This window comes from Conger conger, chromosome 3 (genome assembly GCF_963514075.1).
Source record: "Conger conger chromosome 3, fConCon1.1, whole genome shotgun sequence".
In the NCBI taxonomy this organism is placed as follows: Eukaryota; Metazoa; Chordata; class Actinopteri; order Anguilliformes; family Congridae; genus Conger; species Conger conger.
The window spans coordinates 62,692,003-62,715,615 of record NC_083762.1 but is presented as its reverse complement, the minus strand read 5'-3'; the positions used below and the strand labels follow the sequence as shown (position 1 = coordinate 62,715,615).

General features: G+C 40.4%; 3 protein-coding genes across 10 annotated transcripts in view; 2 read left to right on the top strand and 1 right to left on the bottom strand.

Annotated features, from left to right (window-relative positions):
* The window catches only part of LOC133123804 (signal transducer and activator of transcription 4-like), a 97,525-nt gene that overhangs the window by 21,832 nt on the left and 52,080 nt on the right, over positions 1 to 23,613 (top strand). The window lies entirely within an intron of this gene.
* On the top strand, positions 1,566 to 19,572 carry LOC133123333 (signal transducer and activator of transcription 1-alpha/beta-like). The gene is made up of 24 exons (XM_061233711.1): positions 1,566 to 1,976; positions 5,316 to 5,443; positions 5,858 to 6,002; positions 6,971 to 7,066; positions 7,341 to 7,430; positions 7,604 to 7,682; positions 10,309 to 10,400; positions 11,475 to 11,626; positions 11,989 to 12,147; positions 12,574 to 12,666; positions 13,012 to 13,071; positions 13,190 to 13,219; positions 13,319 to 13,409; positions 13,536 to 13,577; positions 13,688 to 13,771; positions 13,873 to 13,971; positions 14,600 to 14,735; positions 16,253 to 16,308; positions 16,535 to 16,626; positions 16,847 to 16,986; positions 17,292 to 17,480; positions 18,019 to 18,094; positions 18,687 to 18,795; positions 19,000 to 19,572. Exons 2-24 carry the CDS (start codon positions 5,316 to 5,318, stop codon positions 19,021 to 19,023), a joined length of 2,262 nt encoding a protein of 753 aa, XP_061089695.1. The 5' UTR covers positions 1,566 to 1,976; the 3' UTR covers positions 19,024 to 19,572.
* The window catches only part of glsb (glutaminase b), a 46,430-nt gene continuing 42,386 nt past the window's right edge, over positions 19,570 to 23,613 (bottom strand). For 7 of the 8 annotated variants that reach the window (XM_061233712.1, XM_061233714.1, XM_061233719.1 and 4 more), the window contains one exon: positions 19,570 to 23,456. In XM_061233712.1, coding sequence (XP_061089696.1) covers positions 23,309 to 23,456 — 148 coding nt within the window. In that variant the 3' untranslated portion in view covers positions 19,570 to 23,308. The remainder of the gene's footprint in view (positions 23,457 to 23,613) is intronic. The other variant, XR_009708233.1, reaches the window with a different exon arrangement.

The window sequence follows — 23,613 nt, the reverse complement described above, 5'->3', positions numbered from 1 at the left end:
GCCACAAAACATGGGCCCATAAACCCTTACCACTCCTCCTTTTTCAGAGTATCTCTGTATTAACATGGCCAAATTAAGAAGTAAATAGCATTGCCAAAAAATGTGCTTTTCCTAAATGTATAACCAAATGATTTATGAAACTGTGTACCGAAGTAGCTCTACCCAGTCCATTTCCCTCAGTGCCCTTAGGTTTATTAGGGGTCCAAGCAGCGAAGTTGCAGGAACCATATTGTTTTTGTTCTGGTTCTATTTTTCTTAGGGGTTCAAGCATTTAGTGCTGGAGCCCTATTATTTCTGTTCTGTTTTGAGGGGTTCGAGCCTTTTGGCCAGTAGGTGGTGCTATAAATGGTGGTGCATTTATATAGCGACTTTATCCAAAGCGCTGTACAATTGAGGCTTCTCATTCACCCATTCACACACACACACACACACACACACACACACACACATACACACACACCAATAGTGATTGGCTGCCATGCAAGGCGCCAACCAGCACATCAGGAGCAACTGAGTTTAAATTAAGCAAATTATTTAAATGCTTATAATGCTTCAACCATTTGACCAATCAGGTTGAAATTTCACATCTTCCATCTCTGTCTCCACCAGGGTCAAAGATATCGTTAATATCTTAGATATCTTTAAAAAAACAAAAAAAAAAAAACAAACGTGGGGCTATAGCAAATATGCAGTTTTTAAAAGAGCATCTTTTTTGCATCTATGGATTGGTTAATGGGAAATCCGACAACTTGTGTCAGTAGATCCTACACCTTCAGATAAACAACTAGAAAGAAAGCCATTTTGATTTTACTGTGCATGTGAGAGGCTTATCAATTCAATTCAAAACCTCATGATGCCAAACATTTTGTATTTGCTGAAATTATTAATAATTTGCTCTAGTTGTGAATTCTTCTATGGCTAAATGCATGGGTTCATTCAATTCAGCCATAGGATATTGTAAATTCTGTCTTCCTACTGAAAAAATACTCATAAACCTGTAATACAAATTTGCAATCTGTTTTGTTGCATTCTAATAAACAACAAAATATTAAGATACAATGCTTATTTCTTCTAGGAGAACGGTTTTCTATTTAGTCAAACATAGGCAGATATGCAGCATATGTAAGCTACAATCTCATATGTGTGAGTTATTGCAGAAACATCTGCACTAGTACATTTTCTGAGAATTGCAGACAAATAAATGTTTGTTTTTTTGTTTTTTTTTCTTCAACTTAAAATGTCACACATTTACCGCCAGTATAAGGCTATTTATTTATTTGTTGAAAATGACACACGTTTACAGCCAGTGTAAGGTTTTAGAAGCCGAAGCCATACAGTCCAATAAAGATAACTGGAAGAACGAAAGTGAAACTCGGAGCGCCGAGGTAAGTTTCGTTTTTTTCGGTTTGTGTTTTCAAATTATAGCGTGCTTTCTCGGAAAACACGTGGTAAGCTCTTCCATCGGTTCCTCCACCCCCCTCTGGATTCATGCAACTAGTGAACAAAGCGTTCATATTATAAGGTGGTTTATGTTGCTTACACCATTTCTCCATAACACTTAAGTGTCTCAGTTGTATTGTGCGCTAATAAGTTATTTTTGTATTCTCTATTTTTTTATTCTCTCCATATATTCTTCTTCTTCTTCTTCTTCTTCTTCTTCTTCTTCTTCTTCTTCTTCTCATTATTATTATTAATATAATCATCATAAAAAGAATAATTTATTATTATATTTTTAGTTTTATTTTGGCATGTTTGCTAAAACTTGAAGGGAACAATCTGGGCTCTCGAAAAAAATCCTGACATCTGATTGGACAAAACGTACGTCAGACTCAGTATTATATACTGGCTCTTTTGATATACTCTACCGAGTAACTTTCGGTATCAGTTCGTGGAGGTGGCAAGTCATATCCCGGGATTTCCTATAACTTAATGACACCAACGGTTTTACCTGTCCATCGAAATCGACTATTTTAAAGGTAGGTACATCACCACTTCTTCAGTTTGTACTATCGTAGTTAGTTTGTTACATCGTGCATTTACGCATTTAGAAAAGCAATTAACATCACAAATGCTCAAATGCAGTTTACATTCATACGGACATGACGTTGAAATTAATACAAAATCAGTTTCCCGAGGCTCTAGTGTAACCATGTGTCTTTGTTGAAAGTGACGAAATACCTGAAGTAAGCGTGTACAGTATAAGCAACACATTTTTCTAATAAAATCAAATGTCGCTTGATTTGGATTTTGGGTTTAAAAAGTAGGCTATGTTGAACTTACAGATATCACTGGAGCAGGGAATTTTATGATCCATGTAAATGTAATTATATATAAATATATTTAAATACTAAATTATGTCGCAGATGTCTTTGTAGGTCAGCAATTTTCGGCTAATATGCAGTCCCCTCCAAAAGTATTGGAACAGAAAGGTCCAATATATACATGAGATGACAGATCCGAATTTCAGCTTCAGATTCCGAATCTACATTTCTTAAACAGCTTAGAACATATCACCTTCTGTATCAGACCACACAATTTGTAGGTGAGCAGAAGTATTGGAACTTGTGACAGGTGTTTCTTGTTGCCCAGATCCTGTCCTGTTAGATTGATTGGTTAAACAATAAATAGTTCTGAAATAAATAGTTCTCTTGGTTTTAGCCTTGGGTTAGGGATGTGAAGACTGCATTTGTGTTAGAAAAGATAAACCAACATGAAGACCAGAGAGCTGTCTTTGGGAGAACAGAGCCATTGCACAAGTATTAGGGATAGCTTGGAATGTCCTGAAAAAGAACCGGCTGGCGTACTGAGCAACATATATATAATCCATAGATTAGAACTGTTAATAGTTATTTTCATCAATTAACAAAGTGAACAGAAGAAAAATCTAAATCAAATCAATATTTGGTGTGACCACCCTTTGCCTTCAAACCAGTGTCAATTCTAGGTACACTTGTGGGCGCTCTGTAGCATAGTGGTTAAGGTAAATGACTGGGACACACAAGGTCGGTGGTTCTAATCCCGGTGTAGCCACAATAAGTTCCGCACAGCCGTTGGGCCCTTGAGCAAGGCCCTTAACCCTGCATTGCTCCAGGGGAGGATTGTCTCCTGCTTAGTCTAATCAACTGTACGTGGCTCTGGATAAGAGCGTCTGCCAAATTCCAATAATGTAATGTAATGTAACTTGCACAAACTCAGGGATTTGGTAGGCATATTGTCAGGTGTGTCAGTGGTCAATTTAATATGTAGGATGAAACACAATCATTAACTGAAACAGAAACAGCTGTGTAAGAGGGTTAAAACTGGGTGAGGAACAGCCAAACTGCTTCCAAGGTGAGGTTGCTGAGGACAGTTTAATGTCATTAGTCATACACCATGGCAAGACTGAGCACAGTAACAAGACACAAGTTAGTTATACTTCTTCAGCAAGGTCTCTCCCAGGCAGAAATTTCAAGGCAGACAGGCGTTTCCAGATGTGCTGTCCAAGCTCTGTTGAAGAAGCACAAAGAAACGGGCAACGTTGAGGACCGTAGACACAGTGGTCCGCCAAGGAAACTTAGTGCAGCAGATATATATATCTTCAAGGGTTCCAATTGTATCTATATGGTCACGCTAGGACTTGGAACCATACTGTCCTCTAGGATCCTCACCACACTTGTCCCTGTGTTTGATCTGCACTTCGTTGTACCTCGCTCTGGATAAGAGTGTAAGAATTGGAAAGCGAGATTACAATTTGCAAAGATGTACAGAGATGAGCTACAAGTTCTGGAACAAAAGTTTTATGGACTGATGAGGCCAAGTTTAACCTCTACCAAAGTGATGGAAAGGCCAGAGTATGGAGAAAGAAGGGATCTGCTCATTATCCAAAACATACAGGCTCATCTGTGAAGTACAGTGGAGGAAGTGCTATGGCTTGGGCTTGCATGGATGCTTCTGCTTCTTTATTGATGATGCAACTCATGATGGTATCAGCAGGATGAATTCAGAATTCTACAAATCATTCTGGCTGCCAATTTATGGAGAAATGCATCCAAACTAATTGGGAAGAACTTCATCATGCAGCAAGACAATGACTCAAAACACACTGCCAATATAACAAAGGACTTAATTAGGGTGAAAAAGAGGAATGTTTCACACTGGCCAAAACAATCACTGGATCTTAACCCAATTGAGCATGCATTTCACCTGCTGAAGAGGAGATTGAAGGAAAAAAACCCCTGAAACAAACAACAACTGAAAGAGGCTGCAGTAAAAGCCTGGGAAACGATCACAAAAGAAGAATGCAACAGTATGGTGATGTCAATGGGACGCAGGCTTGATGTAGCTATTGCAAGCAAGGGATATGCTCCCAAAATTAAGTGTTGTTTACTTTCTTGTACTTAAATACACTCTGTTCCAAAAACCTTTGCTCACCTAAAAATTGGGTGGTCTGATACCAAGGTGCTATGTTCTAAGTAGTTTAACACATCTAGGTGTAAATACCAGGGGGAAAAAGCTGAAATTCTGAACTCTTGTCCCATGTTCATCTTTTTATCACAACCCCAGTGTATTGCGAAAACAAAGAAATTGGCTTTGCTATTCCAATACTTTTGGATGGGACTTTATTTATTTATCAATTTTTATAAGTTGTACTGTTTTAATTTTGCCTGTGCTGTGTATGTCATTATTACATTTAGGTAATTTGGCAGACATATTTACCAGAGTATAAAACTACTAAAGTATAACAAGAGAGTTTCTCATCCGTGCCGTCTCTTTATAAATATTATGTGTGAATCAGGAAAGCCTTTTATCGTTAGGCTGCCTAATCCTTATGAATTACAAAAGCATTTCTACTGTTACCTAGTTATGCAGGCAATTAATCTGGAAAGCGTTAATGCCTTTTCTGTAAAATCAGCAGTCATGCATTTTTCCTCTCATAAGTAATATATCAAAATGTCAAAGTCTGTCATTTGTACACCCTATTATAGCATATGGGCCGGTTTCACAGATACAGACTATATTCAACTTTTAAATGGAGATTCCCCATACAAAACTCATAAAAGATTTAGTCTTGGGCTAAGCTTAATCTACATTGTGTGCGGAACTGGCCCTATATGTCATACCCTTTTATACTCTATTATACCCTATATGTTATGTCCGAAAATAATGTGTGTCTGGAAAGGATATTAGATCATATTACTTCAGCAAAAACAAAAACGTCTTTTTTTGTCCCATACTAAGCTTCTTGCACTTATTATTTGCACAATAAACCAGCTGAAGCACTGATGGTCAACCAAATGTTGACACATGATGTGTTTACCTTAACCCTGTGCAAATAGATGTCCCAGTGGTTCCGACTGCAGCAGCTCGAATCTAAATACCTGGAGCAGGTGGGTCAGCTCTACGATGACAACTTTCCCATGGAGATCCGTCAGTATCTAAGTCATTGGATTGAGAGCCATGACTGGTGAGCACTGAGAAATGACCGTAGGAGATTCAACATCACAACATTTACATAGCATTATTGCATCGCATTTTCATACACCATTACCACAAAGCATTATGGCTTGTCATTGCCATTTAAGACTACGTATAATTATGTCATTATTTCCTGATGATTCTTGTGTGTTTCAATACCGTGTGCTGCTTTTCAAAAGAAACAGTTGAGTTCCAGACCTTACATTACGTAGTTGAAGTAATGTTTTAGTGGCAGACGGCAAGCCTGTGAAAGTGAAAGTAAACTTACTGGATTGAATTTCTGGATATTGGTCTTTTGTGCAAGACATTACACAAACATTCAAATGTATTTTTTAGGAATTTTGACATTTTTTGGCTCAATTATTTTGGCTCACCTCTCTCCCGATGATTGAACACTCTGCAGGGAGCTGGCGGCCACCAATGATTCCCTGGCAACTGTGAGATTCCATGACCTCTTGGCCCAGTTGGATGACCAGTACAGCCGCTTTGCCCTGGAGAACAACTTCCTGATGCAGCACAATATTCGCAAGATAAAACGAAACCTGCAGGTAAGCCAGCCTGTACCTAAGCCATGCTGTAGCTTATCTAAAAGGGTTGATAATATATTACTTCTATAAAAATTTTTGTTGAAAATGTGTTAAACAATACTATTGTAGGCAATGAGAACAAATTCCCACAATTACATTGGGGTAAAAGTATGGGTAATAAACAGAAACACTGAAAACATAATTTTTTTGGAAAGATTTTACATTTTATTTTTTGACTTTTGCATAGCATGAATGCATGTTTGAAGGCTCATTCCATGATTGTTGATGCTAAACAATTTGTTTAAACTGGTTTGAAGTAACATTATTCTGCAAAATTACTTCTGATGGTCAGTTGTTCCAGTATTTAAGGTAACACGAACTTTGAGCAGTGTCACAGTGTTAAACATGTTGCCATGACGGAAGGAGCTCTCTGAGAATGTTTGCAGCCGCATTGTAGCCTTACATGATGCTGGTTGGTCACTTGATGAAAAGAATCATCTGGTGACGTAAAAGTTATGACTTGGCCTGCTCAAGACCTTAATCCAATTGAGCCAATCTGGGATTTTCTGGATACCAAGATAAATAAATCTGTTGTAACATCAAAATAATCTCAAACCATACAGAACGGTTTAATGAGTGAAGAAAAAAATAAATTTGTAAATGATTAAATGCTGTAATCAAAGCAAAGGGTGGCCACCCTTTACATTTACTTTTTCAAAAGGATGTCACTTTAAGCTTTGAGTCCACACTTCACTGCCACCTCTGGTGGCGGTTAGGTACTATCCAACATTCGAAAAAGAAACTAGAAGATTTGTAATTTAAAGGAATGGAATCTGAAGTACCAGGAAGATAGAAAGTCTACTTGCAGTTTCCACAGCTTGCAGAAATAGAGAGAGAGAGAGAGAGGGAGAGAGAGAGTAGTTCATAGTAGTTCATATTGTGCAGTACGAGAGTATGTCTGAACCTCTGACTATACTGGGTGTGTACAGGATAACTTCCAGGAGGATCCAGTGCACATGGCAATGATCATCTGTAGCTTCCTTAGGGAGGAGCAGAAGATTCTGGCAGTGGCTGAAAAAACAGAGGTGCCTTTACTTGTATAATTCATGTGATGGTGTGGTAACTTTTTTGTCTTTACACACTCAGATTGGCTGCATGGCATTATACATTGTGGTATATATGCTATATACAGCATTTGCTGGATTTAAGGTGCTTAGTTTTGATTTGTGTCGCATTGTTCCTACTGTTTCATGATGGTTTCCATTTAAACAATTCTTTAAACTGTTTTCATGCAGACTGTATTATGACATGTTGAACAATTCTGAAGCATTTTTCTTAGCCTTCCCTTCTCATTGCCAGGATAACGCTGGAAATTCACATTCCAGTGTGGTTGTGGAGAAACATAAGGAAATGGACCACAAAGTGAGAGATATAAAGAGCAGAGTTCAGGTAAAGAGTTGCCCTAAAACATGCTTAAAAGTACCCATGAAATTCCACAAGCACAGGTCGGCCAGGAAGAATGGGGTAACTGAAAATCTAGGCTGGCAGCACGCCTGCTGCCTAAACAATATCAAGATGCCCTGGCATCGATGTGTTACTGAATGCCTTATTCCCATGTCCAGGAGATTGAACAGAAGATTAAATCCCTGGAAGATCTGCAGGACGAGCATGACTTTAAGTACAAAACACTGCAGAGTCGAGGTAAGGGTACAGAAGTGCCTCCACTGTAAAATGTAAATTAACTTTTAATAAATTAAGCAGTTTTACTAAATTAAGTAAGATTTAATAAACAAAGAGGGCAAAAGTCTGTTTATTAAAGGACCAGAGAATGTTTGAATGGATTATGTTGCCCTACTTAAATAGCTAGTTTCCTCAAACCATTTGTGAACTTTTTTCATAATGCATGGTGCCATGTGCATTTACCAAAAGTGTATCTTGTGACAAACAGGTCTTCGACTTAAGGATCTTTGATGTTTTCAAGACCAGGCTTGATACGGCGCTAGATACTATTTAGCTTTTAGGCAAACTAAGCAGCAGGTACACTTAGTGGTAGGGAAAGGCGAGCATTGCTGGGCTGAATGGCCTGTTCTCGCCATTATGTTATGTTATGTTTTGTTATGTTATGACAGTGATCCCATTACGGCAATGAGCTTGTGTTGTTTTGAAAAACAGTGCAAAAATGTTACATTTACTCAAGTGGACAATGTATGACTGAAAAACAGTCCTTTAGGAATGGATTGTACTTGGTTGTGATAAAGGGAGGCCTTAATATGTCACTAACCCTGCAAGCAAAACCATTTCAATATGAACATTAGGTAAGCTTATATGGCCTGATTCAGAGCTCAGTACTGTCCAGTGTTCCGGGTGTTTTATTTAAGTGTTATGGAACAAAAACCTGTGGTTTATCGAAGCTTCGCATTGCGCGTAACCACCCCGATAGCTGTGTCAATATCCACGATATACCACAGGTTCTCGTTCCATAACGCTTTTATATAACGGTTACCACATTAATCTTTCAAAAACGTTTAATTAATGTATGTTTAATGGAACTATGTTTTATGGTAAATGTATTCTTCCGCTGAACTGTAGTTTATTGGTTGCTAAGCAATGGTATTGTGAACCTTAACTCGCGATAGTATCCCCACTCCTCTATCAAAGCTACGGGATTAACGTTAGTAGGAATAATGTATCCATTAGATTACATTACATTACAAGGCATTTAGCAGACGCTCTTATCCAGAGCGGCGTACAACGAAGTGCAGATCAAACACAAGTACAAGTGTGAAGAGGACCTGAGAGGACACTACGTTTCCGAGTCCTAGTGTGACCATACAGATACAATCGGAACCCTTGAAGAATACATCAACTTCCAAACTAGCATACCACAGTCAGCAGCTAGAATACCTCGAGTACAACAATACAATAACTAATACAAAACACAACAATATCTATAACTATATAAATGCCATTATAATCTATGGCATATATAAGGCTAATCATGGTGGTGAGTTAGGGAGGGAAAGGTGCCGCCTGAAGAGATGAGTCTTCAGTCTGCGTTTGAAAGAGGTCAGAGACTCTGCCGTTCTGACATCCACAGGGAGGTTATTCCACCACCATGGGGCCAGGACAGACAGCAGTCGTGACCGAGAAGTGCAGGTGTGGCGAGGGGGAGGCGCCAGATGGCACGAAGTGGCGGAGCGGAGGGGTCTTGCTGGTGTATAGGTCTTGATAAGTGATTGAATATATACAGGGGCTGATCCCTTAACTGCCTGGTACACGAGCACCAAACAGGCAGCCAGTGGAGGTTGCTGAGCAGGGGGGTGACATGTGAATGTCTGGGAACATTGAATACCAGATGGGCTGCAGCATTCTGGATCAGTTGTAGGGGTCTGATGGCAGATGCTGGAAGGCCAGACTGCAGAGAATTGCAATAGTCCTGGCGGGACAGGACCATTACTTGTACAAGGAGCTGAGTGGAGTAGGTGGTGAGGAAGGGTCGGATTCTTCGGATGTTGTACAGGAAGAACATGCCCGGGTCACCGTAGTGTATCCCCACTGCACTAACCTTAGCTAGCTTGCTAGTTTATGTTTACGTTACACACAGATGCAGAGCATGAACCAAACAGGATGAACCGGAGGGAGATTAAACGCAAAATAACTTAAGCAGTTTTACTAAATAAAGTAAGATTTAATAATCAAAGAGTGCAAAACTCTGTTTATTAAAGGACGAGAGGATGTTTGAATGGATTATGTTGCCCTACTTAAATAGCTAGTTTCCTCAAACCATTTGTGAACCTTTTTCATTATGCATGGTGCCATGTGCATTTACCAAAAGTGTATCTTGTGACAAACAGGTCCTCCACTTAAGGATCTTTGATGTTTTCAAGACCAGGCTTGATACAGTGCTAGATACTATTTAGCTTTTAGGCAAACTAAGAAGCAGGCACACTTATTGGTAGGAAAAGGCAAGCATTGCTGGACTGAATGGCCTGTTACATAGACTCCCCACTGCATTAACGTTAGCTAGCTTGCTAGTTTACGTTACACCAGATGACACTGGCACACACAATACATTTGTTTTTGTTGTAGTCATTTATCAGGACATTGCCAGATAACATGCAGGTATTGAAATAACTCTGTGTCGTTATGAGTGATCATTTACAAACGCGGACTAATTTTAAAATATGTGTGAACATTCCATTTAGCCGTGCGTATAACATGGATATTGGCACGGCTGGAACGCAATAGAGACAATGGACCGGACCTGTCCGTTGTACAATGTAAGATAAATACTGCCTGCTGTCTCACTGGTGTTTTTATTTGGCAGAGCATGAACCAAACGGGACGAACCAGAGGGAGATCAAACGCGAGGAGATGCTAATTCGGGAGATGTTCATTAAAATGAACATGAAGAGAGAGGTATTATGATTATTATAATTATTATGATCATTATGATGGTGATGATGATGAGTAGTAGTAGTAGTAGTAGTAGTAGTAGTAGTAGTAGTAGTAGTAGTAGTAGTAGTAGTAGTAGTAGTAGTAGTAGTACTAGTAGTGAGCAGCACGGATGGTGCAGTGGGTAGCACTGCTGCCTCACAGCAGGGAGGTCCTGGGTTCGAATCCCGGTCGGCTGGGGCCTCTCTGTGTGGAGTTTGCATGTTCTCCCCGTGTTCACGTGGGTTTCCTACGGGTACTCCGGTTTCCTCCCACAGTCCAAAGACATGCAGGTTAGGCTGATTGGAGAGTCTAAATTGCCTGTGGGTGTGAGTGAATGGTGTGTGTGCCCTGTGATGGACTGGCGACCTGTCCAGGGTGTATTCCTGCCTTTCGCCCAATGTATGCTGGGATAGGCTCCAACCCCCCTGCGACCCTGTTCAGGATAAGCGGGTTAGGATAATGAATGAATGAGTATAGTTGTAGTAGTAATGGTTTCTTTCATATGTGCATATGTTTAATCTATTCTTGGCTACTGTAGTTAACTTACACTGCAATTTTACTCCCCACATGACAGTCTGGGGAGTAAACCTTAACACGACTACACATATTAATGCATTAAGCAGATGGGCCTATCCAGAGCTAATTATATTGTACACTGTGCTTATATTGTAAGTCACTCTGGATAGAACCATCTGCAAAATAAATAACATTATTTAACAACTTTTTTTAGCAATTGGGTTGTAGCTCCCAATATGATGAAATGGGTAGCTAGTTACTTTGCCGTTCTTGAACAATATCTGGCGCTGTTTCAATTTTTACTGCGATGGCATGCAGTTTTAGCTAACTACTTCCACTTAGTCTACTGCTTATCCATTAAAGGCTTAGCTTAACTGTATTTATACTACCAACATCAGGCGTGACGTAATTGCCACCCACCCAATGAAATTGCATCTGCATCATTGGTGATGGACAACGTGTTCACCATTTGCTTGTTTTGTGTGTGAAACACTGTGCCATGTGACCTTGATGTGATGTCCTTATTGGCCTGCTGTACAGGAGGTGGTGAGGCAGATGGCGGATGTGCTTAACTTAGTGGAACAGGTTGAGAACACACTGATCTCAGAGGAGCTGCCTGAATGGAAACGGCGCCACCAGATCGCCTGCATTGGTGGACCACCCAATGCCTGCCTGGACCAGCTACAGACTTGGTGAGTTACCTGTATTTCATGCAGTCACCATTTCCTGAATCAAGGATTTATAAAGGACTTTATAGACCATGTGCAAAAAATGGCCCCCAAAAGACTTAATACCTTGTATAGCGGGGGAAGAACTTTCTTGCTTTTACGATAAAATGTGCCATTGAATGAATAGGATAATTAATATCATATTTGTTTTATTTGGGTCTTTATGTATAATAACTATCCAAAAAATATTGTTTTGTTGCACAGTGGATTGAGAGCCATCACTAGGATTGTGCCATTGAAGGATGTGTTCATAGAGCTGAATTGAACTGCTGTTAGCACATTGGGGGTCATGTCCACAGAGCTGAAGAATCCGTCCTGTCCCACAGGTTCACCTCCGTGGCTGAGAGCCTGCAGCAGGTTCGACAGCATCTGAAGAAGCTGCTGGAACTGGAACAGAAGTACACGTACGAGAACGACCCCATCACACAGAAGAAGAGTTTCCTGGAGGACCGCACACTTTTGCTGTTCCGCACCCTAATCATCAAGTGAGAGAAGCGGAGCGCCACAGCTTTCCATCCTCTCAGTTCCTCCCTCATTTTGCAGTTCCACAGTTCAGACGTGTGCTGGCACTTGAACGTCCGTTACAGAATGTCATGACTTAATGCCTTAATCCTTTATCCAGTAGTAGTGTGTAGCCTAAACCAGAATGAAGGAGAACCTCTCTCCTCCCTGTCCATTCTTTCACACTAAAACAAATATTTTCTAAAATGTGTATACTAAAACAAAAAAGAATCTTTCCAATACAAATGTTTTGGGCCACTGGGTAAGAAAACAAATGAAAAGGCACTACATTCTAGTGTCCAGGAAGTCTGCTAACACACACTCAGTACATGCAAAATGACACAGTTTAGGCCTATAAATGCATTGGCTTGAGCATGTTTGATCATGGCTGGCTGATTGTTTTGTTTCAGCTCCTTGGTGGTGGAGAGGCAGCCATGTATGCCTACACACCCACATAGACCCCTTGTGCTGAAAACTGGGGTGCAATTCACAGTCAGACTCAGGTTGGTCCCCCTCCATACCTCCATCCCTACAGGAAGTACCATCCTCCATGTTTTACCCCCTAATGTATTATTATATGGTCAATTTTGTGTTTGTACAGTATGTTCTCATGAGCGTTTGATCATCCTGCGGGTAGTTGTTTCGGTACATGACTGGGACCCGCAAGTTCGGTGGTTCGATCCTTGGTGTAGCCACCATCAGCCACCATTGGGCCCTTGAGCAAGGCCCTTGACCGTGCATTGCTCGAGGGGAGGATTGTCTCCTGCTTAGTCTAATCAACTGTATGTTGCTCTGGATGAGAGCGTCTGCCAAATGCCATTGATGTAGTGTAATATTTTCCTTCCTAGGCTGCTGGTGAAGCTTCAGGAGTTTAATTATCAGCTCAAAGTCAAAGTCTTATTTGACAAGTAAGTTATCTGAGGAGTTATTTTGTTTGTTTGAATTGGGACGGCATTCATCATTGGTTTGTGTAATAATGCAGTCTCTAATAAAGAAGCTGCATTCACTGACATGCCTTTTTCTTAGGGATGTCACTGAGAGAAGCACATTGAAGGGGTATGTAACATAAAAAAAAAAAAATCGGTTTAATTAAAAAAAAACATGGTCCGTGTGTATGCAGCATGTTTGTTACAAAGGCAATGTTCTCCATTTTAGGTTCCGTAAGTTCAACATCTTAGGCACCAATACCAAAGTCATGAATATGGAGGAGTCTAATGGATGCTTGGCTGCAGAGTTTCGTCATCTGGTACAAGGATATAAAAAAATAAATGGAAAAAACATCAGACTGCAATATGGCAACTGCATGTGTGAAAAGTTCCTGTTTTGTTTCCTCATTTATTTGACATGTCCGTACCCTCTTCCCCCAACATAGCAACTGAAAGAGCAGAAGGCTGCTGGAAACAGAACGAACGAGGTGGGCAGTTAACAGTTTCTTGGTGTAGGGTGTAGTTTCAGGCAGCGTTCCATCACCTCAGGGATTTTGAGTAATGGAGTTCCTGTAAAATCTTTGGCACTTGTTTTCAGGGACCACTGATAGTGACCGAGGAACTGCACGCCATCTGCTTTGAGACACAGCTTTGTCAACCAGATCTTGTCATGGACCTGGAGGTAAGAGTGGTTTTCCAGCATGAAAGATGGTGATAATGAGCTGGCCTTGTGCAGCCTCTGTGACCCAGCAACCTGGTTTAAACTCACCTGTGTCCTTACAGATCAGCTCGCTCCCTCTGGTGGTCATCTCCAACGTCAGCCAGCTGCCCAGCGGATGGGCCTCGGTCATGTGGTACAATATGCTGTGCTGTGAGCCTAAGGTATGACCAGTAGACCTCCCTCTCTCTCTCTCTCTCTCTCTCCCTCTCTCTCTCGCACACACACTCATTCTCACACACACACACACACACACACACGAACGCACATGCACACACACTTTGACGGACACACACCTATTGCACATCCATACTAACACAAAGACACATGCATACATAAATGGTTGGCATTTATATAGCGCCTTTATCCAAAGCGCCGTACAATTGATGCTTCTCATTCACGCATTCATACACACACTCACACACCAACGGCGATTGGCTGCCATGCAAGGCACCAACCAGCTCGTCAGGAGCATTTAGGGGTTAGGTGTCTTGCTCAGGGACACTTCGACACAGCCTGGGCAGTAAAGCTAAGCACTTATTCATCACAATGCTGTTGTGATCTACACCTCTAAACATTCTCTCTCTCCCTCACACAGATTTAATGTTTTGAGCTGGAATGGAAACTATTTTTCTCATGTGCTGGTGATTGTCTCTAATAAATGGTTACATTTTTTTGTTTTGTCAGTATAAAAAAAAAAGACCTTTTTTTGTGTTAATATTAGGGATTTGTGGGTTTTTTTTCCTCGTTATTAATTAAATGTCTCTCCCTCTCTTTCTCATTGTGGGACAGAACCTGTCCTTTTTCCTGACCCCTCCACCAGCTCGCTGGAGCCAGCTTGCAGAGGTCCTGAGCTGGCAGTTCTCCTCGGTTACCAAGCGCGGGCTGAACTCTGAGCAGCTAAGCATGCTGGGAGATAAGCTCCTGGGTGAGTCTGGGAGAGTATGGTTGGTGTAATCTTAAAGCCAGTACATAGTTAACTCGCAAGCTCGACAAGGAATTTATGCTGTGCAGTTTACTGTCACCAAAACAACTTCCATGCAGTATTAGTTTGGGCAGACATTACATTAATAAAGCTGCAGAGGACCCAGGCGCAGACCAGGAGTATGTCCAAATCAAGCCAGGTAATCAGAGAATCAACAATGCCAGAATCGAGATGCAAAAGAATAAAGAGTCGATGAAGGCAGAAGAAAAAGTCAAAAACCAAATAATCAGAAATGGCAAACAAAACAGAGAGGGTAAGGCAAACTCGAAATCTGGGGGAAAGGGTGTCGAAGAGAATCTCAAATAATCAGGTTTACAATGAATCGGCAACTGAAAATTGATCAACGTTCTGACAATGAACAAGGCAGAGATTGAGGTTTAAATACGTGACAAACTAGACGGGGCACGGGAGTGAGGTGAGGTGGAACATAATAGGGTAATGATACAATAACAAGGAGGAAATGAAAATGTGGATTGGATGCACATAGACCAACACGTAATACAGACAGCTCCGGATTAGGGAGTAGATATTTGCATAGAGTTAGGAGATGTTGTGATAGTGTGAGACAGGTGAGAACACTTCGCTGAAACTAAGCAAGTAATCAGTGATAGAACAGAGAGGCGGAGTTACAGAGCAGACTTGAAACAGGAGATAACGTTAGTAAATTAGGGACGTGTATAGTTCTAAATACCCAAAATAAGTGACTGTTAGTTTATTAGTTAGACAGTAAGTGTGTTAATATAATTAGTACTGTACTATATCTATATTAGTAGTTATTAGTAAGTATAGTGCGATACAACATTTAACTAGCGAGAAAGCCGGAAGTAAGGAATGCGAGACTGGGAAGGAATCGTTGAAACCCGGAAATCTCCGAAACCCCTCAAATAGTGCAGCACACAGACAAGGGAGTGACTATGGCTCAAAAACATCCTGACACAAACATAACAGGGGATGACAAAATGCAATGAACAGTACTGGATGATAAACAGAAAACCAGAAAAGATAATGAAAAATAATAAATTACAAGAAATAAACAAATAAACTAACAGACAGACTCAACTGTAACATAAAAAAAGCTCCAGTTTTGCAACTCCATATTTAACACTTAAATATTCAAATAATCCCAGTATTCTCTCAGTTATAGATGGCCACAGAAATCCATCGTATTGCATCTTGTGTTCTCGTAAGTTAAATAATCTTGATTGTGCAATGCATTGTATTGTGTTATAAGTAAAACTTCAGGTGATTACGCAAATATTTTGGACCATTGTGCAACTTCAGGTGATTACGAATGTACTGATTAGACACTAGAGAGTTACATGGAGTTATATTGCCCCACTTCTTCCTCGTAAAGTAACTGACTAATTTTCTTGAAATGGGTCTGTAACTTAACTTGGCAATCAGTTTCCTTGCTGGGGGGAGTCTACACTGGTTTTAAACAGTCTGGCTCCAACCCACAGGTCGAGAGGCAGCTGGAAACCCTGAAGGTCTCATCCCCTGGACCAAGTTTTGCAAGGTATCCAGCCGACACAGAGAACCCTGTTTTAAAATAAACGGTTAAATATTAAAATATGAGAAAAAAATATATAAGAATTTTAATAGACGGAAGCATACTCTGGTTTCAGTTTGTTTTCTGACTGCGGTTCAGCATAGGAGGGGGCGTTCTCTAAATAACAACACTTTGTAAGGACTGTGGGCTATATATTTCATGTGACATGACAGTGTGTTGTTTGGATCCTCAGAATACTAATGAGAAGAACCTGGCCTTCTGGCTCTGGATTGAAGGAATTCTAGATCTCATCAAGAGGCACCTTCTGTCATTATGGAATGATGGGTGAGATGACCAATAGGGGAGATAAGGCATAGCCAAGGCACCACACTCACCTCCTGTTGGACATAGCCAATATTAAAAATTTTCCATTTTGTGGAAAACCCTGGGACAAATGAACTAGGCCTGTTGTTCCAAAACGAGGCAAGATAACATTGTAACTTCTTGGGCCTCTCCCCTTCTTTGTTTTTCTCCTTTCTTCATCCCTCTTTTGTCTGCACTTCAGGTGCATCATGGGATTTGTGAGTAAGGAGAGGGAGAGGTTCCTCCTTAAGGACAAGAGTCCCGGGACCTTCCTGCTGCGGTTCAGCGAGAGCAGCAGAGACGGGGCCATCACCTTCACCTGGGTGGAGAGCTGCCCTAACGGTGAGATCCAGGGGTGGGATCAGGTGACTAAAGATTGGCCATGGCCATGCTGTTTTCCTGGAGTAGGTTTTTTTTTTGTTACAGTGGCTTCCAGGCAAACCTATTGAACAGCCATCATCAAATTTGGGTCTAGTTGTCATATTTTATTAATGTCATTGAACTAAATTCAACTTTCTGTCATTCCTATTCAAATTCATATTTTGCATCCTGGAATTTTTCTCATTCCAATCCCTATCCATGAGTTGAAGTGAAATTATTTCCATTGTTGTAAAGTGAGCCCAGGAATGGTGTGTGTTCGCCTGCAGATGAGGCCCAGGTCCACGCGGTGGAACCCTACACTAAGAGAGAGCTGGCCGCAGTCTCCTTTCCTGATATCATCCGCAACTACAAAGTCATGGCTGCCGAGAACATTCCAGAGAATCCGCTGCGGTTCCTCTACCCTAACATCCCTAAAGATAGCGCCTTTGGGAAATACTACAGCCGGCCAACAGAGAGTAAGCCCCGTGGGTTCTGCCTTCTTGAAGCTGGTGTGATCTGTATAACCATTAGTTCCCCCTACTTTTTTTTCTGGTGTGATATTACCTGTTATCTCCGCCTACTTCAATGTGATGTGATATTATGTAACCGTTAGCTTTACCTTATTTCACCTGATATCACCTGTAACTATTATCTAAACCTACTCTAATTTCCTGGAAGTGTTAGTTTTGCTTACCCTTATTAGGTGTGACATTAGCTGTAACTATTAACATTTAGCATAGAGAAGAGACACAAAGCTAACCTTCATCAACACATGTTACAGAGAGATATAAAGCTAACACACCTGTTGAGAAAAACAGCTCAAGCTAGGCTTTGAAACAGCTGGTAGCTGGTATTTCAATAGCTTGATTTTACACCAGGGACAGCACACGTTACAGAGACACAAAGTTCATAATCATTACGCATTAAGGACAGAAGCAAAGCCATCGTTCACCATAGCAAAACTGAATTATGTAGAACAGTAACGCATCCACATCTTTTGGTTCATTTCTTCAGCATCTGAGCCGATGGAGGTAGAGGACCAAAGTGCACACGGCTACATTAGGACGGAGCTGATCTCCGTGTCTGAAGTGTGAGTGATGTTTGCAGACTATTGACCATATTTCAGGCTCCGTTTCCTCTTAGAGGTGTCTCCTATTTAACTCATTGGTCTATTGCAGTGCACTCTCTCTGTCTCTCACACACATGCATGCACACACACACATGCAGGTCATACTTGTCCTGAAATGTACTGTATACACTAAAGGACTTGGGTTAGACTGGCACAGAATCAAACCAGACCCCTGGAAGCTCAATGAAAAAATAATGACAATGACAAAACAACCATCCACCTTTCTATGAACCACAGGCCAAACATGATGTCAGTTTCCCAGATTTGCTGGTTCGGGATTTTGGAGTTTTAGTTACTGCTTTACATACAAATTAACGTTACATTTCCCATTTAGTCAACACCCTTATCCAGAGTACCTTACACCGACTACATTGTTATTTACAGTTCAGTTATACAGGAATTTTGGTAAAACATCTTGTTCGAACATACTCCAGCAGCACCCCAGCAGAGAATTAATCTTACAACCTTTAAACTGCAAGCCTAGTTTTCAATCCATAATACTACACTACCATTATGCCTGCACTTAGTTTTAATGTTTACCATATGTTTTCAGTCCTCCCTCTAGACTTCAGGAGTCCATGCTGCCCTTATCCCCGGAGATGTATGGGCAAGTGTACGGAGAGGTCTCACGAATCATGAGCCCGGCGGAAATTGACACTGTGGTATGTAGCGCCTCACACTTTTTCTGCCTAATAACAGCAGTGTAAATACCTATACTCATACTCGTGTCTTAAATACTAGCCCCTTGGGCAGACACCCTCAGAGTAACAGGGAATGGAGACACCTTGGTCTTCATTCCCCCAGTCTCTCAAGACTAACTGGCTCTTCATCCTCAGGCCCCTCACATCTCAATGTTTTCTTCACAGTTGTGCAATCCATATTCAAACTAACATGGCTCCATTCAACTGATCCGAAGGCAAGTGCCGTAGCAACATACCCGACCTGTCGGCAAATGGCGTACCAAGGATGGCTATCCACAGTGTATAGGACTGTCTTGGATTGTGATTAGTTTTATGCAAAAATATTATAGAAAGGAGAAATAAATGTAAAGATGTATGTAGTATATTGCAACTAGTCAGAATATATCACAATATATTTTGTTTCAAATAGTGCAATATATTAATAAATTGCTGTGAAATATTATTTCCTAAATGTCTGCATTTACAATATTTTTCAGTTTATGCATTTCTGAAATGGTGGTATGAACCTGCATACAGTATAAAATGATTGTATACCTTATAATTTTTTGAATTCATGTATGCAGTAAGATTGACTTTGTTACATTACTCTGAAGCTTTTTGTATCACTTAGGGTGAGCTCACTAATCTTTAATGGTAAGGCTTTTGCAGCTCTGCTATTTGTAGTGTCTTTTTTGTTTTGCAAAGCCCAATAAATAATAATAATAATAATAATAATAAAACAACAATATTGCAATGTGACTTTAAAGCATTGCTTTATTTAACATTGTTCACAAATATAAATATTTCCGTTACCTGCACCAATGCACAATTGTAACCATCTCAGTATAACTGAGAAAAGAAAAAAAACATAAAAGGAATACATTCAGCACTGAGATCTGCACCTTCCATCACAGAGCACAAATCTCGCAGCACAGAGTACAGATCTGAACCTACTCCAAGCACAGAGTACAGATCTGAACCTACTCCCAGTACAGAGTACAGATCTGAACCTACTCCCAGTACAGAGTACAGATCTGAACCTCCATGCACATACAGCAAAAAAAAAGAAGTCAATCTCTACAAGTATTTTAGCCTTATATTGAGACTTAAAATCTTATTTCCTATTTTTGCTAAATAAGAATATTTCTGTCAAATATTTGTTTTGACTAATTTCAAGATTTGCTAGTGAACTTTATCAGGCAGTACTTAAAAGAAGCTAATATTTTCTACTTGAGAAAAAAAGATCTTAAGTCTTATTACAAGTCTAAAATGCTTGTTAAGACAGCCATTTTCTTGCAGTGCAGGGTACAGATCTGAACTGAGTCCCAGCACAGGTCTCCTGGCTGCTGCAGCTGAAAAGCAAATGTAACTTTGCGCCAGTCACTGGTGTCTATGGCTCTTCCATTTTATTTCATTTTGATGTTACCCCACTGTTTCTCAGGTTTCATACATTCATAGATAGAGACACACTTACACACGCACACGTATACAGAACATTCACTAAGAGAAGGCGCAGAATTCACAGGCATACACCAAGTAAAGTATGTGCGTGAGTTTACATCTTCTGTACAGTAACAATCAATGTGCTTTTCCCTGTAAAAAAGTGCTCCAGCCATCATTCAACAATGGATGTCTCTACTCTAAACATCACCCTTTACGTGTGTTTAAGGACCCCAGCTTGTTTATAATTTTGGGGAAATAAATAGGTCTGCTCTGTAAGGGATATGGGTTTCCGAGGGTATGGTCCAAGCCTTCATGAATGTGTTCCTGGAACAGGTAAATCATCAAAAAGATTTTTTTAAATCTTCTTGCCGGAATAATTGAAAAGCAGAAGGAGGGAACACTGGCTTATTTACCACCGAGCTTTCGGCAATTTGTAAGTGCGTGTTTCCGTGTTGCAGCAATTAGAGTAAACAGCTGTCCAGTCGGCTCTTATGAACTTCCCACACATCGCAGCAACGTAACATTGTGCAGTCCTTTGAAATGATGATGAGGAGAAAACTGGAGAATAAAGACTAACGTGAGAGTAACAAGTAACAAGACACAAAGACTAGCATCACATGTCACATACCGTAAATCCTCAAATTGTGTCCGGGGTCTTTTATTTACTTAGGCTGCACAAAGCACAGGCCTTTATTTGGGGCAGGCTTGTATTCGAGGCAGGCCTTTATTTCTTATTAGGCTTCTGTTGTAGAATTTTATTCTTAGAAATAAGTGAAAGGCTACACTTTTTGTTCACTGGTTGTTCAACACGTCCTGTAACCGTTCAGAAATCAATTAGTGTAGGCTAATCAGGAACACCGTTTGATAAGTCATAGTGTCAGTCTTAACAGACTTAGTTTATTGCAAATACACACAATAAATCACATGCAAGTCCAGAATCCATAAAATAACAACTTGCCAGACACGCCTTCATGAACAATAACAAATTAGCGTAGATAACAGCACGTTAAGGATCTTTTTTCCTAAAGTGCGTTTTATTGTGAGACATGCGTTTCATTTGGAGCAGCATACCGGTAGGCTATCAAAAGATTTTCGCTGTGGTTTGGGATTTAATTAACTTTTGGACTGTTTGATTCTATTGCTAAATGTTGCGACAGATGGGCACTGGAATCTGGGGGGTATTTGATGGTTCACTGTTAAGTTTTATGTAGTTGAAAGAGTGTCGGGATTTCCACCCGTCTGTTTATTGCGAGCCAAGACAGCCGCTTTCATTCATTCATTGAATGTGCAGTGTGCTGTAAATACATGGAAACCTTATTGCGCAGCCAAGTAGCCTAAATTGAGTTAATTTTTAATTTAGCCTGATTTACTTTTTATTAAATTCGTACGCTGGAATGCCTCGCGGCAACAATTGTGTTTAAATGTATACTGCTTCAGCCTTTGGCAAGCTACTCAGAAGGGGGCGGCAAGCGACTGGTAGCTTGAGAGCAACGTGTTGGAGACCCATGGTGTAGGACAACGACTTTTCACTGGCAACAGTATTAAACCAACCAACAATATAAAATATTAAGAAGAGCTCTTTTATTTCATTGAGTTAAATCGAAACAATGTCTTCTAGTGCTCATGGACTGATAGCCCGACTGGTAGGCAATATTACCCCGGCTTGTATTTGGGGGCCGGCCTTTATTTGTCCGAATCGACCACGCCCCCGGCTATTATCCGAGGCCCGGCTTCAAATAGAATCCCGGACACAATTTGAGGATTTACTGTAATTTCAATTTCAAGTAACTGAAGTCCCAATAATGCCATATGCCCCTTAAGCGTAACTGCCATAAAATCCCGAAAGTGCCATATGGCACTCTTCACCTTCACTCTTTACCTTTTCAACCAATCAAAGAGTAAAAAACCGATGCTATACTGTTTTTCTGAGCCCCTACTAAAATCCTACGACATTTTCTCAACCGAAGCCAAAACCACTCCATTGGGTGGAGCTACTTCATATTGGGTTTGGGAATGAAAGGGTTAAAGATGCCAGCTAAAGAAAATATCTGATTTCAAAAGTATAGTTCAATTTATGTTTAGGTTGAGGTATGGGAGCTCTGATACAACTGTGGTTGATTGTTATATGTTGATCAATCAGAACTATTAATATTAGACTTTATTTTTAAAGCACACCCTTCAAGCATTTTTATAAGCAGCTATTGATATATCTATTTACACACACACATACTGTACATATATATACACAGTGGGGACCAAAAGTCTGAGGACAATACCAAGAGCCTATTGATTAAATTATACAATTATGGTTCATGTTTATACTTCTTATTCAAGAATATATTTTTAAATATACATAAAAACGTGCAGTTATTTACTGAAGGTCAAAAATGGTTAGTACTTTGTGTCCACCTTTCACCTTCATTACCATCTTTACACTGCTTGGCACTGATTCCACCCGGTTACGCAACACCTCATCTTTCAATTTATCCCAATTTAATTAATTTTTTACTTCTCATTTTGCGCTTCATTCTAAGGCTCACACAGATGTTCAGTAAGGTTCAGAGCTGTGGTGAGAATATCACTGTAACAAGCTCACCTTGTTCTCAATAATGTATTCTTGAACAAGACTACAACTAGAGAATCATACTTGCATTATTCCTTGAAAAATAATGAAAACCATAGTTCTTGGTAGCTTCCTCAGACTTTAGGTCCCCATTGTATGTATGATTTATATTATAATAATTTAACACAATACACATTCATAATAAAACAAATAAATCGTGCACTTGTTGCAGAATTTCCATATTCTACGGAGTGCAACAAAGAGAAGATACTGCAACACCACACAAGAGAACAAAGCTTATGACACCAGGGAAAACAAGGTCAACAAACTGAACATAACCGTAAAACGTGGGAGTTTTGGATTTTTTTTTTTTTTTTGGTCTGCAAAAAAAAACCAACACTATCGTACAAAGTCAACATCACTCGAACAAGACAGGAACTGTGTAACGCAGTCTTACGGATTGCTAAAAGGTGTTCTCCATGAGGAGTTCTACAGCAGGCTGTCCAGGTTTTTCTCCGCAGTCTCTGTGTCGCTGGGGCTCTCTGCAGGGCTGTACTTGTTATGGTAGTCCTGCAGGATGGTCACCACGTCGTGGTGTCCAAAGTGCACGGCCTCGTCCATCGGAGTATTGCCCCATCTGGAGAGGGGCAGGGCCAGTGTGAGGCGGGGGTTCCTCAAACTTAATCTAAAGCGCTCAGCCACTATTTCAATTGAGGAAGTCATTGATTGAGCAATTATCGATTCAATTAACAATATAGCATGTATTGTAAGTCTCACCAATGTGTTCCTGAAAC

Bases quoted from the DNA above. Each gene is read 5' to 3' on its own strand.
- LOC133123333 (XM_061233711.1), top strand. From the start codon at position 5,316: ATGTCCCAGTGGTTCCGACTGCAGCAGCTCGAATCTAAATACCTGGAG. The intron at 18,095-18,686 runs GTGAGTGATGTT...ATATGTTTTCAG, and splicing joins CTGATCTCCGTGTCTGAAGT to TCCTCCCTCTAGACTTCAGG. The intron at 18,796-18,999 runs GTATGTAGCGCC...TTTTCTTCACAG, and splicing joins CGGCGGAAATTGACACTGTG to TTGTGCAATCCATATTCAAA.